Source organism: Lipophrys pholis (assembly GCF_963383615.2).
Source record: "Lipophrys pholis genome assembly, chromosome: 2".
NCBI classification, from domain to species: Eukaryota; Metazoa; Chordata; class Actinopteri; order Blenniiformes; family Blenniidae; genus Lipophrys; species Lipophrys pholis.
The window spans coordinates 3602535-3625660 of NC_137636.1; the positions used below are offsets into that span (position 1 = coordinate 3602535).

General features: G+C 40.7%; 1 protein-coding gene across 1 annotated transcript in view; it reads right to left on the reverse strand.

The window, feature by feature from the left end:
• The window catches only part of adamts7 (a disintegrin-like and metallopeptidase (reprolysin type) with thrombospondin type 1 motif, 7), a gene marked incomplete at its 3' end in the record, with an annotated part of 103775 nt that overhangs the window by 25594 nt on the left and 55055 nt on the right, over positions 1–23126 (reverse strand). Inside the window, exons 9-16 of the mRNA XM_080458043.1 lie at positions 19112–19256; positions 8103–8195; positions 6280–6425; positions 4017–4186; positions 3565–3698; positions 2706–2826; positions 1401–1645; positions 298–433 (exon numbers count right to left, since the gene is read on the reverse strand). Coding sequence (XP_080314169.1) covers positions 298–433; positions 1401–1645; positions 2706–2826; positions 3565–3698; positions 4017–4186; positions 6280–6425; positions 8103–8195; positions 19112–19256 — 1190 coding nt within the window. The remainder of the gene's footprint in view (positions 1–297; positions 434–1400; positions 1646–2705; positions 2827–3564; positions 3699–4016; positions 4187–6279; positions 6426–8102; positions 8196–19111; positions 19257–23126) is intronic.

A 23126-nucleotide genomic window follows, 5' to 3' on the forward strand; every position in this document is an offset into this window, starting at 1 on the left:
ATTTAGTTTGAAAGGATTCCTATTGTTCGTCCCAATCTGTTTTCTCTCTGCCGTGCTTCATGAGCTTTACAGTAATGGTCTTTCTTTTGTTTGACACTCTGTTTTGCTGAGCTGCATCTTGAAGATATTTCTTTGTTTGAGAGACCACTTTAAAAACCTTTGTTATAGTAAAAAACGTAAAAAGTTATTATTATTGAAATATCGATTCAAGAGGTATCTGTACTTGTCACGATGTCTGGGGATTTGGCAGTTTCTCTTTTTTCTCTCTGTTCACATAAAGAAAAGTTTTGAACTGACCCGTTCCACACGTGGCGCTGCATTCAGTCCACGAGCCGTGTTTCCAGGAGAAGACCGGGAGGCTGTTGTCCTCGGAGACGTTTTGACTGATGGTGTACTCGTACCGAACCCCTGGATTCGTCTCCTGAAAGAGAAGCTGAGACACACACACCAACAGCAACTTTCAACTATCCTGCAGAAAACCGACAAGAAAACCATTAAACCATGAGAACCCGTGCCAGACTTCAGTGCTGCCCTCCGTCCTCTACAACAATGATTCTCAACCTTTTCCTCGAGGGATCAAAATGTTCTAAACTTTGTCGAAACCTCCACCCCAGCATGTGGAATAACAAAAAAAGGTTGAAGGAACCTCACAACACACCATATATGAAATACAGTTTCTTTTTTTTTTTTTTTCATATTCTGCTACGAGCGTTTCTTTTCCTCAAGGATGAACTCTTCGGTTTTCCCCAGTTTTTCACTTTAAGAAATGCATTCAGCTCTCTAATTGTTCTGTCCTATTTAACATGACTATATTTTATTCTATTTCATTCTTTAGTTATTTATGTTTCAACGTCTATGGACTTCAAGTGCAGAATTCCGCACCATGCCATGTAACAGTGTTTACTGGTGTGACAATAAAGAAACCTTGAGAACGTTGTTGTATGAACCAGGTCCTTGTTTTGTCCATTATGTCTTTCAAGCCATATTCTTTGCAACTCTTGGTCACTCACACGCTGCCATTGTGTTCTACCGCTGCTTTCACTTCTAATGTAAACGCTTAAACTTTGTGATATAAATGAATCAAATAATGACTCACTTATTTTTAAGACATCAACATTTTTATACCAAGAGGGCTTCAAGACGGTTGCAGATCACTGCTGTAGAAAATGTTCTACGAGGTCAAATCAGCAGTCCATCACAAGACAGTCAAACACTCATCATCACAAAGTTTGGAGAGACAGATGAACCTTAAGTACATGTTTTTGGACTGTGGCACCACTGTTTATCTTTCTCAGTGATTCCCAGAAGGTGTGTGCAGTTCTTTGCAGAAATAGACTGAAATGACCGTGTCAGTATGAGACAGCGTCACTAAACAACAATACCCTCGTTTGCCATGGTACCTGGATCCACAGCGGTTCCATGGTGGGTCCGGGAGACGTGAGGTTCTCCAGGTGGCCGGTCCTCTCGTAGGTGAACACGGTTCCCGCCGCCTTGTACTCTCCGTTCCACTGAATCGTCCAGCCCCCGTTCAGGAAGTACTGGTTGGGGTCGTCACCCCGCAGGGCCAAGAAGTTCCCGGCTTCGGCCACCTCCTCAATGCGGATGTCCCGGGCTCCCTCTGGGATCAGCCCAATGTCCACGTACCCTGAGGGAACATGAGGTTTTAGTAAAACATCACAGAGTAACACAACGGACTGGAAACAAACTGAAAGTGAAAATTCCGAATGGTTAGACATCGAAACACAAAACCACTCAAAACGGTAATCAACGCGTAAACACATGTCTGGATTTACATCACAAGTTAATTACGTCGATTAAGTGCAATGTAAAGTTGAACTGTATCTGGTAGTTTCAACAAACACAACGTGTTGATTCAAACATGTACTCCACTCCCTTTTCCAATTTATCCAACTTGGCGTGATTTACTAACATTCTGCATGAAGCTCCTGGACGCTTCCAGAAGAGATTTACAAAGAGTGAAGTTGTTTAAGGTCGTGTTTACGTGACGATGATTCCAAGTTGAAAAGGAAAACGTTTAAATGACAAAGTTGCTGGGAGCCAGTGAAATCTAAACTTTTTGGAAACGTTCTGCCTCCGTCTCAGTGGAAAGGCTGGAAAATGCAACTTTTTGAAAATGCAAATTCATGGAAACGGAGGGAAATGTACGATTTCTGGAAGCGAGAGAAACAGTGACTCCTTCAGGCAGTTACATAGAAAAAACAAGATGGTAAGGATTCCTTTAACTGTTTTCTGAAACGCGGCTGTTTAAATGTTGACGCGTAAACATGAAATCTTTCTCAATCAAAAACACCCAAAATACGCAGTTTGACTTGAAACGTTGTGTAACCAGAGTCTAAATGAAGCCTCTCTGTGCTTTAGATGTTGTTTAAATAAGAACAATCAGCTGTAAGCTATTGATTGTGCGATGGTTCACGAGTGATCACGATGAAGATCTGAACTTTACGGCACAAAAATGTGGAGTCGGACATATTGGAGTCCCGAAAAAAAGAAAAAAAAGTGAAAGTTTTTTGCATGTTCTTCCTCTCTTTGTGTGTACAGTTGTTCTCCAGTTTACTCCTTCAGTCGAATACTTGTGTTTTCAGTTAATGGCTCAAAATTGCCCTTCGGTGTGACAGTGGATGTGTCACCTGTCCAGGTGTAGCCTGCCTTCGCTCACCGCTTCGACAAAACACTGAGAAACGTACCGAGTCCTTCGCTCTCGTCAAACATTTTCCTCACTGTGGTGCAGGTGGAGCCGTTACCCTGACAGATTCCACAGCGATCCTCCACAGCACTGGAGTCAACCACATAATCACAGCCGATTTTCTGCAACACACAAACACGCCACAGAAATAGAAAATTACAAAACCGTGCAAACAAATGTTTATGGAGCCATGTGGAGACTGTGGAGCAAAGCCGCCCAGCAAGAAAGTTCCCAGTTTGAACCTGTGCAGGTCTGGGTTTTCTCCTTGATCTGCCTTTGAGAAGTTAATTCGTGGCCCTAAATTCCACATTTTCAAGTAAAAACGGAAAACTTTTGTTGTGTTTGGGTGGTCTGATTACACAACAACGGTGCTCGGAGCCACTGCATCGGGTTTGTTGATCATATAATGTCTCTTTATACAGATTTGGCCTTTAACATTACAGTTTCTTCATCCACAAACGGAGCAGGTAAGACACAGAAATGTCACCAAATGTCATGACGTGAGAGCCCAGAGTCTGTGGCTACTGTCCACTCAGTATCAACACAGCGTCTGCATCACTGACTGGCATTTTGGCCCGCGGGTGATAGGCAAGGGCAGGCTGCTATCGCGGACGATAAGAGCGACCACATTTCTCAGTCAACCTGCTAATTGTCTCACAGAATGTCAAATGCACATCACTCGCCTGAAGAGACAACAAGACCGTGGCGTCCTCAACAACAGAATGAATCAGTAAAGACAAGAGAAGACTAATCACCATAAGAAGCTTAATTATAAACCAAAAGAGAGGAAGCAAATGGAAAAAAAAACCCTGCAAAACATGTTAGTTGATCAAGCATATGAGGAGTATTAGTGTTAATACCTGACAGATGCCATTGATGCACATGTCTCTGCTCTTGTTGCCTTGGTAACAAGGCGTTCCATCAGCGACAGCATCCCGCATCTTTTCAGAAAAATGTTCATTCAGAGGACGGCAGTGCAGCTCGCAGGGGTTCACTGACGGAGACGTGAGGAAAACCAACAGAAGCATTGAGGAAATGTGAGGACCGCCACAATGCGGAATTTTCATCAAAAGCTGCAACACAAATCAAAAAGCTGCAACATAAACTCAGAAGTTACAAAAGGAAAGCAACACAAAATCAGAGTTACAACACAAATACAAAAGCGGCAGCACAAATACAAAAACTACCTAGAATAGATAGAAAAGCTACAACACAGATACAAAATCTATAGTCCAGTCACAATAAAGACAGCGGTCATGGTTCATCTTTAGCATTCACTCTGCGGAGGCTGAATGAGGTAGAAGCGGCTCACCTCTGTTGATGACGGCTTCCCACTTGAAGAACTTCCCCTTGTACGGTAAAGTGTTGAAGTGGCTGCACTGGTGGTCTCTGAAGGCGGGCAGGTCACGGGGGCACGGCGCCGTGTTGCAGATCCTGTACCTCCGCCGCTCTCCCAGACAGTACCGTCCTCGGTACTTCGGTCTGCGGGACGATCCAACGGGTTATTCCAAGAGTGCACAATTAAACCTCAAGAAAGCAGCGACAAACCAGTGGCAATGAAGAGCGGGTGAACGGTGGGAGCAACCATAACTGTGTTAGGGTAGCTAAATGCCACATCATACGATTAGTGATGCGCTTGAATGGATGAACGAGTTTCCCGTTGTGATTTAGTTATTAAATTCAGTTCTCCATTATTGAAAGAGTGTTTCAGATGAACTGATCCAATTACCGACTACAGGGATTTATATTACCTAGAGAAACCCGGAGAGTTTATTTATTTATTTCCGAACATGTGCAAAAAACAAAACAAGAGAAACAGAAGTTTGAAGGCGGTCGGGGCGATATGCAAATTAGAAGAAGTGTCATTAAAGTTTTCATGTTAAAAAGACCATATGGGGCTACTTCTCCTCTGTCTAACCAGTATTTGTAAATGGTCTTCACAGTCTCGCACTTCTCTTTTGGGTGGCTATGGCTCGGTTGCTAGAGTGGCTGTTCATCAATCGGAAAAGTCGGCGGTTCGATTCCCAATCTTTACTTGTCCATATGTTGAACTGTCCTTGAGCAAAACACACAAAAACTGCTCCCAGAGGAAGGATCAGCAAAACACCCTTTCTGTCTTTCTCCAGCTCTGACTGAACTGATGGTTCTGACGTGTCAGTCCAACTTTAACTGAAAAACTGAAAAAAGAAAAACTAATATGCAATTTGTCAAAACAAACCTCTGGCACTGTGAGATTTGTCTGCCTCGACTGAATTGAATTTCCTCCCAGCTGCTCCCTCCATGATCTCCACATCAATCACTCGTTCTGTTGAAATCCTGCGTCGTCTGGGCTCTTTGAGACCAGAATACTTCATTCTGACTGGAAGAGTCGCTCGAAAATCAAAGGAAACTCGAACCCAAATGAGAGGCTGTGGCGTGTTTAACGGCTCGCAAGAGGAAGTCAAGTCATTAAAAGCTGAAGGGACTTCGGACGGATGGCCGACCCACTTAAATAAGTACATTGCTTCTATATCAGGAAAAAAGTTTTCATTCATTCTTCTTAAGTAAAGAAGATAAGTTAAAACGGTACCAGGAGCGCTCACTTGCCTGGGTTGACCTTCTACAATGTTCTAAAACGGGGAAACGACAGTGGGTCTTGACAGGTGACCCTCCAGGGGGCGCTACAGACTAAAGTGGAGGACTGAGGCCTCGTTTCCGTGACAACATTTCAAGTGAAAACACATCGTTGATGCATTTTTCCTTCGAAAAAGTTTTGCGTTTACACAACAACATTTGGAAAACGACGTCTGTTTCCACGGAAACAGCAGAAACACTGATAATTATGTAGTCAGCATGCCAAGTCAGGAGTTGGCGCTGTCATTTGTTTTTGTAATGAAACCACACACACGTGAAGAGAGAACAATATGCTGACAAATAAGTTAGTTTTTGAATTGAGAAAAGCTTCTGTGTATCATAAAAAAGTATTTTTATTTTATTTTCAAAAGAAATCAAGAACTCTTTCATTTATATATATATATATATATATATATATATAAACATGTTTATTTCATTTATGTGATTTCTTTGGAAAAACTCGTCTAAAAATGTTTGTTGGTATAAATGACATTGTTGATTTCAAAAATTTGGTGAACTTTTTTCCCTCAAATAAACGTATCTAGTTGAAATGGGACGAAAATATTTCTTTCAATAATAAATGAACTCATCAGTTAGAAAAATAGTTAATTAGAGGTTTGCATTTCCAGAAGGAAAGTGCAAGTGTGAATGCTGAAGGCTGCGTCTCGCAACTGTGTCTCCATGGAAACAGACACTGATCTCCTTTGATCTGCTTGATCCGCAGCTTTTTGCGATTTATTCAGAAATGATTAAAGATATAAAAGCACACATCATAATAGGAATGTCCTGAACGAGCTGCACATTTTGATATTTGAGTGGTTCTACTCAGTTAAAGATTGTACAAGAAATACCGCATACATTTTTTTTACAAATGAAGTCAGAATAGTAATAACAAAGGTTTGGATCAAAGCATTCACACAGCAATAATAATAAAAATAATAGTAATAATTCTTCAGACGTACACAGGACTGTCACAGTCTCTGGCGGCGCTGCGTACTCCGGCACCACACGTCCTGGAACAGTCGGACCACTCGCTCCAGGAGCCCCAGCCCCCGTGCACACTGTCGGGGTGATGACCCACCGCCACACACTCCCCACTGAAACACCACTGGTAAAACAAACCAACAAAAAAAAAAAAAAAAAACCAAGAGAACAAGAGATATTAAAGTCACAATTTCAGGTTCATGAATGATTCAGATGTCATTGACTTGTGAATCTGCAAACAGTCGTCCTGTGTGATGATTCTCCAGCGCAGCCGCTCAGTCGGCTCCTCTTAGCCTCACAATAAAATCAAAAGACACTGACTTTCAGACGAGGCGCCGTCATGCAAAGCTAATGAGTCTAATTCTGACTTCCTCTCACTAAATTATTAATGGCATCAGGTCAGGAGACAGGGAACTTGACATACTATCCTGGAGGAAAACGGGAAACTTTTAATGAGCTGCTTTACCAGAACTAACAGTTTTTGGTTTTTTTTACCTTTAATGAGCCGAGGCGGATTTATCTGGAAGCTTTGTAGCCAAAAGGCAATCGATGCTTGAGTGTGTGTGTGTGCTGAGGTATTTTAGGAGTGGTACACTTACGCTGCAACTCGTTTTTCCAATTTTACTGACAAATTACAATGAGAAAACAACAATGTTGACACTTGTCTTCACCTACTCCATTATGCTTTTTGTATCTTGCTCTCAATATTTCATCCCCGTTACTCAAACCCGTCCACCTCCCAGGCTCATATTTTTTTCTGTCTTTTCTCTACTGACAGAGTTGCTATCAAACCGACTCATATTCACATCCCTTAATTTTTCTGCTTTTAGCATCGATTCTGAACAGAAAATGCTCATTTACGGACTTATAATAAGGCAATTATCAATAGAATTCACTTTTCTTTTTATATCTACAGGTGTGTATGTATTGAAAAGAGATCAACTCGATATTTATATTTCTTACTACATTTGTACTTTTGTTTTATTTATATCTTTGCCTCTTATCTATGTAAATATAATCTAAACATGTCTTTCTGTCTCTCGGATCTCTGGTTTCATTTCACCCTGAAGTGATCTTAATCTTATGGCCAATTGTTGTGTCGGTATAACTTTCTGCAGGTGCATTTAAAATAATCCAAAAACACTGGAAACATACATTTTTACTATAATTAAATTCAATATATCACATTTATTACAGATAAACTGGATTATATTTTGGTTGCAATCTTTATGATTTGAGCTCAATCATTAAATCAATGTTAAAAATAACTTGAATATGTCAAAGAATCAGATGTCTTTTACACTCTGACTCCATCTCCGTGGAAACGGGAAAACGCAAGTTTTGAGTGTCATGACTCCCAGTTTATATTCTTCTGGGACTTGGTAATTTTATTTCGACGGTCATCGTAAAAACAATCTAACTTTATCGTCTGTCCATACGAATGTCCGTGTTCTCCCATTATTAAGGTTTATATGTATTGTTCTGTGTGTGTGTGTCTCATTACAAAAACAAACAACAGTGCCAACATGTGGCCTGGCATGCCAACTACAATGTTTTCAAAACGTTGCTGTGCAAATACAAAATGTTTCCGAGACAAAAGCACAATAACTCTGTGTTTTCACCTGAAGTGTTCCTGTAAGCGAGTCTATAGAAAACATGTGAATATTTCCAGATGCCTGCCTTGTTGACTCCACTGATCACCGGCACTGAAAACCTCATCAGCGTCCTTCTTGTCGAAAATAAAATGAAAATCTGACAACAAAGCCTCTTTTCACCTCCGGCTGTGGGACGAAGGTCTCACCTTGTTGTCGCCGCAGCTCGTCCCGTCCACGGCTCCGTCCAGCTTGGAGTGGCAGGTCGTTCCCACGGTGCACCACAGAGTGCTGCACACGTTCTAGGAAAGCAGAGAGAGGTGGTTCACGGCAACACATAGCCTTTATCTATTCAATTCAATATTATTATATTATTTATATCTCACCAATACAACAAAGTAACTGTTACAGAGTTCTTACAGAGAAGCCCAACGAATCCACATGAGCAAGCAACCTCGTTTTTGTGTATAGAGTATAAATGAGGCTTTATGACATTTAAGTACTCTTATCGGGACTCGGTATCGGCAAGTTGCTCAAAGTACTTGTACTTTAAAAAAAGAAATAAATCGGTGAATCCCTACTTGAACAATAATGATTCTCTTTTTTGAAAATTCCATGACTTTCAATATATCTGTCAAATAATAGTAAAAAACTTGAAAGAAAAATACTTAAATTTAATTATTCATTATAAAAAAATCAGTTATTCGTCATTATTCGGGCTTCCTGATGTGGAACTTTGCCAGGGTGACCTTTAGTGTCGCTTATGAAGCTGCTGCTGGAATATAATAAACGATAACTATTCCTCGTATTTCCTTTGTAAACCATTGCTTCTGAAGATGTGTGTTCAGGCCAATGTCAAGGACAGAGTGTAAAAACATGAAGAATCACTGTGGTGTCTAATAGGTGATGTATTGTACCTACTGAGAATGCTCACTCACATCTTATACACATTTCAGGTCCAGAAGCAGAACAATAGTAAGGAAAGACAGACAAATACGGCACTTCCCATATTCCCAAATCCCATAATGTTCAACAGTGTGCCCCTCTTTCTGTAGGTTCCCATATGAAGTGCTCTATCAGTGACACCATGCCAGATATATGTGTGTATTTTTTATTTTCTTTACTTTTAGTTGCTCTTTCTTATCAGTCAATACTCAGGACCTTTGAGATTTTCAACAATTTATCTCACATTCGCTATTGCCCAGACGGTGTAAATAATCCCTCACAGTAGACGTGGACAGGAGATTTATAACCTTCATCAAATAACGAGTCCAAACACGATGTCTAGTGGACATGTCTCCAGTCTTCATGTTCAGAAACTATGGCCGCATTAACATTGCAAGTCTTGAGGCCCAGATCGAATTTGCTGCCCAAATACAATTTATTTTCCCCACTGTGGAGTTACACGTATTTAACCAAGTGACCCATATGTGCCTCTCATGGTTACACTTACATAAAACGTGCATGTAAAACAATGCAGGAAAACTGAGGACGTGTGCAATAGGTATGTCAAAATAGAGAAAGAAAAATGGAATATGAGAAAATGATTAATACAGGTTTTGCAGGACGCATTATGTTCTCTGATTTTAGACCCACTGGGATTCAAAAGGATGTTGATTCCTGTTATTTGGCTCAGATATCGACCTCGGACCTGCTGGAGAGATTTTATCTCTTGGTCGGTTCATGTTGCTCTGGGAGGGCTGGGGGAGACTCTCTTTCCTGTCCACTGCAGCCCCATGTAGACGATGGATCAATCGATGGACAAATTATTAATGATTCACCCCCTCCACCCCCACCCCCTCTACCCCCAGCAGTGCCTGCTGGATGACATGTTGGATGCAGTCCATTCATGCCTCTATCTGACACGAGAGCTCTTCATTTAACCATCAACAATAAAGAGAATAAAACTCTTCATTCTGGCTAGTAACACTCAAACACACACAGCAAAACTTTTCCCAAAAAACTTTTCAAACAACAAGTCTGCGAGGCGCAGCACATGTTGCTTTACTCTACGGGAAGAAGCTGAGTTTGCCTTGACTGCATTGGTGCAAAGGCAGGTCATAAACGGTGTTCAGATCGACAATGACCAGGCAAAAGACCAACAGGAGACGTTCATTTCCTCCAGAGGTGGTAATCTGGTTCTGATAACACAGAAAGGTCAAACATGTTTATCAAGGCCCATCGGTGAAACGGTCCAAGCTTATTCCCAGTTTCTTGACATTTCTGAATGTTTGCAGGATATTCATCCATCTATATTCTATACTACTTTATATAAGCGAGCAGTGTTGGAGGCGATCACGGCGCAAACTGGTCACATTTAAAGACAGGAAATTGTTTAGAAAATTGTTTGAAAAACGGCAACATCTTTAAGTGAAAAAGGGAGAAAGGATGCTGAGAAACTGGACAGATTGTCATTGTTGGGAGTGTAAATGGACTTTGCTTCGGGCCGCATATACACGACGTTTTCAAGAGAGAACGCTAAACTTCTGTTGCGTTTTGGGTGTTTGCTTGGACAGCAGTGCTTCGAGCCACTTAAGACGCTTTGACATCTCCTCCTCCGCGGAACGGGGAAAGTGCAACTTTTCAGAAATGCCGCTACTGCGCATGCAAAGCGTAGTGAACAGTTCTTCTGCAGATGTGTGAGCAGCAGTGGCTCGTCTTCTCTCGAGGCCCAAGAAAAATATCTGAAGCACAGACTGATGTTAATTATATTTCGTACATGAATACTTGTGCTGCTTAAGTCCAAATGGTCTGTCCGCTTCCTTCCATGGCTTCTCTCTCAGTTGCGCCGCTTGATGATACCTAATGAAGCTTTGAACCAATCACATTTCATCACTTGTTGCCAGGGTAAAGAAATCTGCCTGAGGCCTTTACGGTCTTGTTCTGAAGGCGCCTGCAGCATAAAATACGTGTTGATCACACTGCTGCTTCAACCAAGACGTACACCCAGGATTAGATTAATCTGTAAAGGTATTTATGACACGAGCATCGAACTGTGATGCGACGGTTTTTTTACACTGCATTTCTGCATGACAACATTGTTTTTGTTTTGTTTTAACATACCGAGCACTAGTAAAGGCCGAGGTCTGAAATGCACGGCCCGCCACGGAGTAGAAGAGCAATAACAAGGTTTTAACAAGGAGTGTCATGATTCCCAGTTTATATTCTCCTGGGACTCGGTACTTTTATTTTGACTCGGTCGTCTGTCCACTAGAATGTCTGTGTTCTCCCGCTGTTAATGGTTATAGTGTGTTCTCCGCACGCACGCACGCGCACGCACACACACGCGCACGCACACACGCACGCACGCACGCACGCACGCACGCACGCACGCACGCACGCACGCACGCACGCACGCACACACAAATGGCTGCAGCAGCCATGCAAGGCGCTCAACCTCCCATTAAAAACCCAAAGACACACAGGAGATTGAACCTCCAACGTGACAACCAATTCTCTCTCTTTTTTGGGGGGGGGATCAAAGCATTCACACACTAATAATAATAATAATAATAATAATAATAATAATAATAATTCTTCAGACGTACACAGGACTGTCACAGTCTCTGGCGGCGCTGCGTACTCCGGCACCACACGTCCTGGAACAGTCGGACCAATTCTCTGATTGTTCCATATCTGAGCGACTGTGCTGGATTTTGGGGAAATGGCCGTAAGACAAACATCCCGTCAATTTTAATCTTACAGAGAAGAGCCATGAGAATAATCAGTTGAAGAAAATATAGAGATCCAAACCATAAATCATTCAGTTACAATTATTGAAGTTTGAAGGTGTAGTAGATTATATATAATTAATGTATAAAGATTAAATAATATATTAAATTATGTATGAAGCTCATAAAGACACTTTACTGGTCAATGACAAAAATAGAGTTGCAAAAAGAAAAAGTACATATGACTTAAAATGAACAGAGATTTTCATGAAACCAAGATTTAGGACAAAATTCATGGAATGATGCATTTCTGTGAAAGGGTTCAATTTATGGAACAATCTAGATAATGAATAAGATGACTGTGAGTCGCTGTCAGGCCACCTTTAGAGTCAATTTGTTTGTTTTAATGTTGATCGTAAAATGATTGTTTGGTACAAAGGGGCAGAGTTTATTCTTCCATTCATTCAGAACTTTGGAAACTTTAGTTTTCATTTATATTGAATTGCTTTTTTTTTGTTTAGTCAATGAATGAAACAAAAACTAACAAACCAATAATCAGTTGTGGCGTTGGAGGAATCCACACAAACAGCAAACAGCTGAGGCACTGTGTCGCAACATTATTGTTTCCAAAAAAAAAAAAAGCAGGTCTGCAGCTTTCTGAACCCTTGGAGAGGTAAGCCGAGACCGATCCCGTCATGCACACAAAACAAACAAATCGAAGAAGAAACCCTCCCAAATCCCCATCGCTCCGTAATCCCCTGAACCAAGACACCTGAGCGATCCGATGAGACTCTCCTGTCAATACAATCCCAGCAAAATGCAGCTCTGCTCACCACTTACAGCCAAATACCTCAAAAGGTACCTCAGCTCTGAGGCTGCGTGTGAAACCTGAGAGGAAGCAGCACCTGGACAGAAGATTCAGATCAACCAGGCGTCAGACCTCAGATAGAAAGAAAACACGCCCCCCCCACCACTATGTAACGGTGGTTATACTAGAGTACGTTTCAATTCTTCAAGAGATGGAAAGGGTTTGTGCCGTGGTTCACAGCATGAGGTGGTGTTTCCCTCAGGGGGACGCAAGAGAGATCAAACAGGTTCTCCGAGTCGTTTGACTTCACGTTGTTAAAGTTTGAGCTGCATGAGTTAAAGTCAAAACATCTCCAGATTAAAGATACCAACTGGGAACATGATTTTTTTTTTCTTCTTCTGGAAGATTCAAGGTAGTAAAGAAAATGATAAATGCAGGAACTCCTCCAATATCGTTCAACCGTCCAATGAAGACATCAAATATCCACCAGGTCTTTCATCAGCTTGAGAGGAGAAAGAGTTCAGGTGAAGCCTCAACTAAATCTGAGCCCTGATAAGAACAACAACAACAACAACAGTGTTTTCCTCCAGAGGTTCGAGACTCCCAGTCCACATTCTCCTGGACTTGGTAGTTTTATTTTAACAGTGGCCGTAATACCAATCCAACTTGGTCATCTGTCCACTAGAATGTCCATGTGCTCCCATTGTTAATGTTAATATCATGTTGTTATCTGTGCCTATGCGTGTGTGGTTCCATTACAAAAAACAACCAGCAGCACCCACTAGTGGCCTGGCATGCTAACTGCCAGTGATGTCGGTAACGCCTTAATTAGTAACGCGTTACTCTCATATGACCAATTTTTTCAGTAGCGAGTAATCTCATGTGTTACTATTTCCAAACCAGTAATCAGATTACTTATCCAAATCACTGCGCGTTACTGTTGCAGCGTCCAGCAGGACGAGTTTCTTGCAAAGCTGCTTTATTATTAAACAGAACCGGGCCGCTCCTCCATTCTCCTCCAAACCGAGACACACACACACACACACACACACACACACACACACACACACACACACACACACACACACACACACACACACACACACACACACACACACACACACACACACACACACACACACACACACACACACACACACACACTCTGCACGCTCACCTGACCCGCCCACTTCTCCACTCTCAGCCAATCACAGGCCAACTCGCTCTAACGATGCATTCAGGTGACACAAAAGAATTGGAACTAACAAACATCATCAATAAACCTTAACACTGCAATCATAAAACAACTGAAGAGATGTTACACTATTTTCAAAAAGGTATATTGGCAGGAAATCGTCCCCATTTTTCAATCAATCAATAAAACCGTGAGTCAGATATAAATATAAGAAAGAATGAAGGTCAAAGGTTAAAATATGTATAAACATGGTGCAGGAAGCAGTGATCAGCAGAGTTTTTAGTAAAACCGGTTGAGATCGTGGGGGGTGGGGGGGGGTGTTGTCGAGAGCTGCAGAAAGTAACTAAAAAGTTACTTGTAATCTAAGTAAGTTACTTTTAAAAACAAGCAATCAGTGAAGTAACAAAGTTACTATTTAAAAGAGTAACTAGTAATAAGTAATCTTTTTTTTTCAAGGTAACTGTGGCAACACTGTTAACCACATTGTTTTCAAAACGTTGCTGTGTGAACACAAAACAGTGTCGTGAAAATGGCGCCTATGAGGAAACAACCACATCACAGACACAAACACTCACATCCACGTACTTTAACTCAGCGTTTAGCCTCAAACACGTTCCTAAATTGAAGTAAGAAAATCCCTGCTGCACTGGGAGAACATTCAAACTCCACAAAGAAAGATGCATAAGCCCGGATTCATCATCCCTTCATTAGTTTTTCAGGTCCTCACTTCAGTGGCTCACACTGCGGGACCTTCTCAGGTTGCCGCTCACTGGACAACGTTTCAAGTTAAAACATATCCAACAACATTTCACACTTACACAGCAACGTTTTGAAAAGTTATTGAAGCGGCAAAGACGATGAAAAGGACGTATTGAGCACGCCAGGCCAAGAGCGGTGACTATTGTTTGTCTTTGCAATAAAACCACACGGTACACGAACTGTCAACTATAAAACTACCAAGTCCCTGGACAATATGAATGTGGCCCCTCTGGAAAGTATTTCAGCATTAGACTGCGCTACATGCACCTAAAACCTTTTTTTTAACAGGATACCTTCTGTTTAGTGTTGTACACAATGATTTACTTTCTTCATAATATCGAAGAATACTGGGGTGGAAGTAGAGAATAACACCTTAGGGAAACAAAGAACTTTAGCAAACATGCTTGTTTACAAGGAATAACTCAAATACGTTATCGAGGAGGCATTATATGAGTTTTATGTACATTTTCAGTGTGTTCAACAGCAATCTAATGAGGCTGTAAATCTGTGTACTCTAATGTTGTTCCTCACAAAGCGTAACATGGCGTGACCAGTCTGTTTCAACTGCCACTTTACATGATGTTCCTTTGTACAGAAGCTTGATGGTTGTAGAAATAGCTGCATGTGCTCCTCCTCTGTACAGTCTAATTAAGCTCATGTTGTAAATGTGATTTATTCATGTCAGACCGTAAACAGAACTTACACGAGCCTTCTGAACGTCAAAGCTGTAATTGAAGAAAAGGGTTTATTCTTATTTGCATGCATTTAATCAAAGTTGCTTACAGCACAGAGAAATCGCTGGGGGCGAGGGGGTGTGTGGGGGCGGGGGCGGGTTAATGTGTGTAAAACCTCTGATCAGAAATCATGTACGCATTAACACAAAGTCTACAGGATTCCTGAGCAGTGAGTTTGAATACTGAAATCGGTTCCAGCGTTGATCTTCCTGAATCTTCTGATGATTCATCAGAGCAGACCCCCCCCCCCCCGGGACTGACAACGTGGATCACAGTAGACGTGATCCACGTTGTCAGTACCGGTGACACGAGATGTGAGTTTTACTTGAGCAGTGAGTATAAATTCAGCTCAGCTCCTCAGCAGGGTCCGTGGAGCTGACAAGACATGCATTCAGATTCACATCCATTCACTATTGTCCACAGCTTTTTTTTTTCTGCTCAGTCCGAGCAAACACAAACACCCCTGTGCTGCTGCTGCTGATGCTGAGCTGTCATCTGCTTGGTTGGCTTGAGTCTGGCGGTCATGAGATTCAAGAGTTCTCACTGCACTTTTTCTGTATTACCAATTACCTGCTAGATTTAGGCCGAGCCGCTATTCCTTATTTTAACCACTTGGGGCATCGTCTCTCGATTATTTGTCGCTCACTGTGGATTCTGTGATATAGATTTTGTTTGTCGTTAACGCTCGTATCTGTGGGAGTCTCGTGAAACCTGTGGACTGGGCTGGGCTTTAAATGTTTTCTAAACGGCTATTGGGAGTGAAAGTGACCATGGGTGTGACCTCTAGACCTCCAGAACCTTGTGACTCTAAAGTTGGATCAGGAAAATGGATGGATGGAGAAGAAATACAATGAAAAATAAAGTCGTCGCCACGCTGTGTCTGTCTGGGTTTATTTAAAGTATCTAATTTACTGGGAAAAGCCTCGATTAGCTCATTAGACTTGTTTCAACAGAACTAAACATTGTAAAGGTCAGAACTCAGTCTGCTTAGGTCAACTCTGGCGGTAATGACTTGTTAATATGATACGTTCCCACAGCTCAGTGCTTCTCTGCCATTAAGAACCATTGTTACGCAGTGACCCCGACACATGCGGACCTGCATCACCATGTCTGCATTTAATAACAATGATTAATTAATTGTAGAGGCTCAGATTTCAGAGATAATTTGGCATTAAATGGGGATGCACCAATACCAGTGTCTGTTATGCACGGAGTATTCGTATTCAAAAAAGGATCTCCGATACAAGCCGGCAAGTTTTACGTGACGTCATGCGTCAGCGACGTTGTCCACAAATAGATAGGAGGGCATGAGCGATGTCCGTGGGTTGGACATTCTTTAATATTAATGATCATGACAAAACTAACACAGACTGTGAATTATGTTCTGACAAAACATCAAGGAGGAGGAGAAAGATAGTTCCTACAACATCAGCAAATTAATCACCAGAGACATTTGATGTTGCTCATTAGTTTAACTCGGAGCCGTGCTACATGCTACACGCTAAAGAGTTTCAGAACTCGCACATCAGTGATGCTAAATACTAAACATGATTAAAGTATCACTGACACACTCAATAACAGCGAGCTGGATCATGTGGCGGCACACAGGAAGCTCGGTCCCACAGTCTGAATAGTGCAGTGTGTTGACGCTACGCACTGCTAATGTTAAGCACTCATAATGACCACGTGACACACACGCGCACACGCGCGGACACACACTGCAGGTTTGCAGTATAATTTTCTCCTATACAGTCCACTCAATCCCAGAGCATATTAAAAATCTTTGTGTGAAATGTTGTGGACACAGCAGATTGATGAATCCTTGTGTGCGGGACACAATATAGTGAATATTCTGCGTCTCTCAATAAATTCAATCACTGCGTCTTCTGGGTTTTACTGGCTCGCCTCATAGCTTATCAAATTGATCGGACGACAGTGATTCTTTTATTTTTCTTATTCAAGCCAGAACATGCTGGAGTGCCACCAACGTGTTTCTATAACAGCCGTCTTAATTTCCATACCGGTGTTCCTGTGCGCCCTGCGGGGCGAACGTAAAGAGCAGCGGGAAGCGGCACAGTTGTGTCCCTGAGGTTACATATGAGCCGAGCTAATTTACTGGGCTCGGGCTCCGACGGCTGGAGAACACATCTGAGGAAGTCTCTCAGGATTGAAGGCAGATGATGCAATACCTCTTCAACAGAAAGTAAAAGCGGTGACACAGGGAGAGAGGCAGCCGCTCCACACTCATTTTTATGTGTGAGGAATTTATTAAGCTCACAAAAACTTCAGTAATTCAAATCATGGCGACACATTTGGAATAGTTATCAGTCACTTGCACGACATTCCCTGTTGTTATCGTTGAATGCGAGGTGTTAAACACATTTTAGTTGAGGGGCTAGGCAGGTAAAATTGTTTATTAATTAATCACAGGGTTGCTGTGGATTCATTTATATTTTTCCCTATTAAATATTACTTTAACTATTATTATACTTATTACTTACTTATTACTTATGCTACTATTATTAACATTAACTTTTAATTGTGTTTCGTTTTGCATGAGTTGCAGACTCAAGGAAAAAGGGGAATGTATCTGCACTTAACGAGATATTAAACCCCTTTAACACTTTATGGTAACAAAAAACTTCTCTCTTTTTCAAAACAAACATTTATACACAATAATGTTTTGCCCGGACTTGTTGACGTTGTCCAGGAAGACGCGTCTCTTTGTCGCAAACTTTTTCGTTTATTATTCTCTTTTATTCATAAAACAGTTCAGCTAAAAGATTTCTGAAAACATCTGAGGCGAGAGATAAGTGCAGTTGTTGAATCTGTGGTCGTTTTGGTTCTACAACAGCGAGTTCAGACCTTGAAAGGAAACTTTTGCGAAGCGTCTACTTCCCCGCCCCATATTTGCATAAACTTGGTGGGTGATGGGTTGATTGTATTAAAAACCTTTTTTTTTTTTTTTTTTTAACAATTTTCAATCATGACGATGGATTAATCCACATTATGTGTCAATTTTGAAAGCATTAATAATAACTTTTATATGCAATCTATAAAGTTTTTCTTTGTTATGGCACAGAGTATAACATGATGATGATGTCTATATTTTCACCAAAACAAAACAACTAGTAGTGGAAATAATCAACATAAATTTAATTTTAATTAAACTTTCTGTTGCAAAATACATTTAAATGTCCAAAAACACTTGTCCTATAGCTGATGCAATCTGGGTGTTTTTACCAATTCACCATAACGGCATGGCTTTGAGGCTAGTTTGACGAGGTACCGAGCTTTCATGGCAGCATCACTGAAATCTCAGCTCGGGTCTCAGTGTTGTGTCCAGAACTTTTTTGATTTCTTTAAATTGTTCACCGTTTTTTTGGTAGTTTGGCCAGACTGGAGCCTCACGCAGGCTTGTAATTGGAACACGAGCTTTATTTTTACACCCCCAACTTAATGCATTAAATTCCAACAATGCTTAGAACGAATTGGCTCGGTGGGACATGTGGGCAGCCAATCAGATTAGAGGAACGATCTGGATGCCAGCATGTACGCTCCGCCTCAATGATGACGAGGAGAAACGAGAAATGGATCTCATAAACAATGGCGGAATTTGTTGATTGAGCATGTTTTGGCTTCCGCACAATCAAAGTCAAAAAGTAACTCCTACAAGTAAGAAAAAGTTAAGAAAGAAAACACAAAGCAAAGCAAAGCAAAAAAAAAGTCACCAAGGACAAAAGACACGAAAGAAACACCGAAAGAAGTCAACAAGGGGAAAAGTGAGTCACACGCCATCTCAATGGTGGATGGACTGAATTCCCTCAGACTTTTTTTTCCCATGTTGATGGTCGTAAAGTGTTTTACGGTTTCAATCACATTCGGCTATCAAGCATTCACACACACAGCAGGCAACAAAGCAGGAGGCAAGACTGGAACGCTGACCTCGCCATTGGAGGTCATCCCAATCTCAAACAAAACAATCTGAGTCTCTCCTTAGAAAAAAAAAAACAACAACAACATGTATTTGTGCAGTTTCAGTGATTCTTACGTCCATGTCGTCGCAGAGCAGAGACCCGGGTCCGTACTGCAGCCGGCACTGATGGACGGCGCTGTACAGAACCCCGGGGGGCACCGAAGTCACAGACAGACGGTCTTTCACTGGGGGGTCGTCCAGGCATGAGCCCCAGCCGCGGCTGCCGGGGAGGGAGAGAGAGAGGAAGAGAGAGAGAGAGAGAGGAAGGTTAAAAATAGAAATCCTGAGGGAAAACAACAGAAAGGTCCCTTTGTTACACAAACGACGCCACTCTTTACATTTCTATTCAAAATAAACTATTGTTGCTTTGAGATGATCATTATAAGTATAAAGTATAAGTATAAAAATGCCTCAAGTCATCTCATTATAAAATTAGTTTAAAAAAATCTAATATATATATATATATATATATATATATATACATGCACACATAATTAAAAGGATTATTCAGCACACAGTCACACTGGAGATCGAGGGTAGAAAAAAAAAGATTTGTAAAAATGAAAAACAACAAAAAATAAGCTCAATAATAATGCAGAACAGCAGCATACATACTGAGAAAAATGAATTACAATTAAATAGAACATTTTCAAGTACTGTTGATCTGTTGAAATTGTGTAAAAACGTTATACAAGTAATACTCATCATAATTATTGTAAATTTTTAATTTGTTCCAAACATGTTACAAACGAAATAATGAAACAAAATACAAAAACATAAAAACAAAAAATATTATCTATTTACACTAATATACATTCATATGCATATACTAACCCTAACACTAACACATGGGGAGGAAGAAGTAAATATTTTACATTTTATTTTGAAGCGCTCTATAAATTTAAATATATTACAACCTATAAATTACAGTACAAAGTCATAGAATGTTAAAAAAATAAAAAAATGAAATATCTAAAAACCATTGTACAAGACCAGAACAGTGCAGTGAAGAGGTCAAAGAAACTACCGCATGAATAAATATGAAATACAGAGGAGCGATGGAAGTGACGACTCAGCGACGACATCTGATGTTTCCTAGAGGTTTACTGAGCTCAGAGAAGTAATGAGACATTCGTGCTGCGAGACGACTCGGATGCAGCAGTTTTCTCATGCCGTCTCCTCGTGGAGCCACCGAGGAAAATACTGCTGTCGGTCAAACAGGAAGGAGCTCAGTGTCCCTGCTGGCGTGGATCAAATACAAATCAATGACATCAAAATACCAGCAGGAGTTTAGTCTGAGTTTTCTTTACCTCTATTATTGGTACATATTCAATTTTGTACAGTTTTCTTTGTATTGGTTCAGTTATGTGCTTTCAAATAAATGTATATTTCTTCCATTACATATTTGGTGTTTGGTTCGATCAATATCAACGGGTCCAACAATTTGTCCTCGTGACCTCTGGAGAGCGGAAACTTGTCTTCAGGGGACAGTTGCCATTGGATTTTAGAGCGTCTCGACGTCACACATATTACTGTTGCAAACGTAAAAATATTTTCCTTGAGCACAGAATCGATTTTTGTTTGCTCAGATTAAGTTTTTCTTTGCTCAAGTGTTTTTTTTTCTTTCTTTTTCTTTCCTGTTCTCCAAATTTCACACTGCGCATTGTGGCACAAATACAATTCCATCAAGCTGTAGCGTATCAGTGAGCATTGATTGATTCATTCGTGCTGTGGCCAGAATAATCCTCACTCATGTAACAGACGCTGTATGAGGCACATCAATACAGCTCAAGCCCCAGAAGGAACCGGGCAGAAAACGGTAATGAACTGGCTTTGAAGGGGGTAAAAAAATGAGAGAAATCATATATTTTCAATGAGAGATGTGGCGAACGATTACCGACAGTCTAATAACGACTTCTTCTTGTTTCAGCTTCTTATTTCTATCAGTGTTACGCATCAGAGGCGATTCCCTCATTCTGGTCTCCTCCTGTCATTCAATTTTTTTTCACAGGCCTCGTAAAACTCAACTTATCCGTGACTAAAGCTACCTCACTGGCAAAAACACATCCAATTCATTTTTGTGTGTATTCTATTCAACCGAGGCCCCCGTTTACACGACAACATTTCAAGTGAAAAGGCATTGTGTATTATGTTTTTGTTTTATTGATGTTTTCAGGGCAGCGTTTTGAAAAGGATGTCTGTTTACACGGACAAAGCAGAAACATGGAAACCATGTAGTTACCATGTTGGTCCACTAGTGGGTGCTGCTGTTTTTTCGGGTTTTTTTTGTAATGAAACCACGCACACACATTGACTGTCAACTATGGACTGGGGGTCATGACACTCTGGTCAAACGTTGTACTGTCCATCTACTGAGCATGTGCTGAAGAAATATTTACTACCACTGTTGTGCATGCGGCCAGTAGCAGTTCTTCCGCGGTGTAACCAGGACGGAACCCAAGCGTTTTCAAAAAGTTCCACCTTAGGAGCCGTTAGGCTCCATGCACCATAGTCAAAACTCTAAGAAAGTGTAAAAAAAAATAAAAGTTGTGTAAACAGGGCCTAACTGCATAGTGATGAGAGAAGACTCATACTTCATTAAAATCTTATGTGCAATCACCAAGAAAACCTGACTCAATGCAAAACTCCCAAAACAAGAACAGTCGCTGGATATTATAATTTAATTTATTTAATAGGGAACTTGACATATATTATAAAGACAATAGCTTCAATAAAAAGTTTCTGAAGAGGGACCACCATATGGTGCATAATTTCATGTTCATGAAGAAAATAAATGAAAATTTATTGACATAAATAAAAAAAATAAAAACCTCTTCTACTTTTATCACGTGTGAGCATAACTATGGGCTGCACATTAACTCCACCATGCGGTATCATTCCAGAAATAAAAGACAACCCAATTACAGGCCTGAAGTTAAACGACATCAGAATATTTATCCGGCAAAACCTGATAAGGAATGACATAACGGAAAGGTTTTTTAAGAAGTTTTATCAATGCGCTCTTTACAATATACTAATAATTATACAACTGGATAGGCAGGCTATAAATAGAGATCTCCATTGAAGTGACTGATGAAAGACCACAAATCAATGGATTGTCGTCTTAGACAAAGATGATATGCACATGAATCATTTCTGTCACATGATAATTAGCTGGCATCCGTAATGAGTTCTCAGAGGACTGTTTTGTTTAATGAGCCTGTGCTAATCAAAGGAATCTGACGTTACGATAAGAATCACAATAACAGGCACAACCTCACATGGCTGATGTAAAGGTATGTAGAAATGTGCCGTTTCCAAGCTTGGCATGAAAACACGTGTGAATAACTTCGAAGGTCATGTTAAATGAAGCTTTATCACCATCAAACATGTAGTTTTTAATAGAACGAGAAAGTTAATTCAGTGTGACTTACATGGAGAGATCAGATCACAGAATGCAGATTTAATAGAAGGAATCTGTGTCAACGTGCATGGAGCCCTGTTACGAGAACATTCTTAGCATAGAAGACAGTGAGTCACATGACGCAATGCAAATGACAAACAGCTTCCCTACAGCAAGGGTACAGCAGAGGTAGGTCTTCTCTTCAAACTGTTCATGTTTTTATAATGTTGTCAGCCTTGCTTGAATGTCTCTCTACCCAACGAAACACTGTGATGCAAATTATGAGGATAAAACAATATTTCTTTTCTTTACACATTTACGTAACAGCCAGCAAGAGATCTGGTTTCTATCACTGAGAAAAAGGTACCATGAGCATTAATTTGCAATCCTGTTTACTGTGATTGCACCAAATATAGCGAATAACAAAGTAAATAAGTCATTAAAATTATGACTTTGATGCCTGAGCTGAGCCAATCAAGATTTTCAGAGTTTATTACCCATTATTGATGAATACATAGCAGAAAAGTGAACAAGAAAAGATTTACATTTTAAAGATTTTATAGCCTGAATGACCTAAAATTGTGGAATGACCCAAATAAGCAGAGCAGTTTTTTTAATTTGTCGTCATTTTGGTTCCACAACAGGAAGTTCAATGTCCATGCGTCGGACCTCTGCTCATTTGCATAA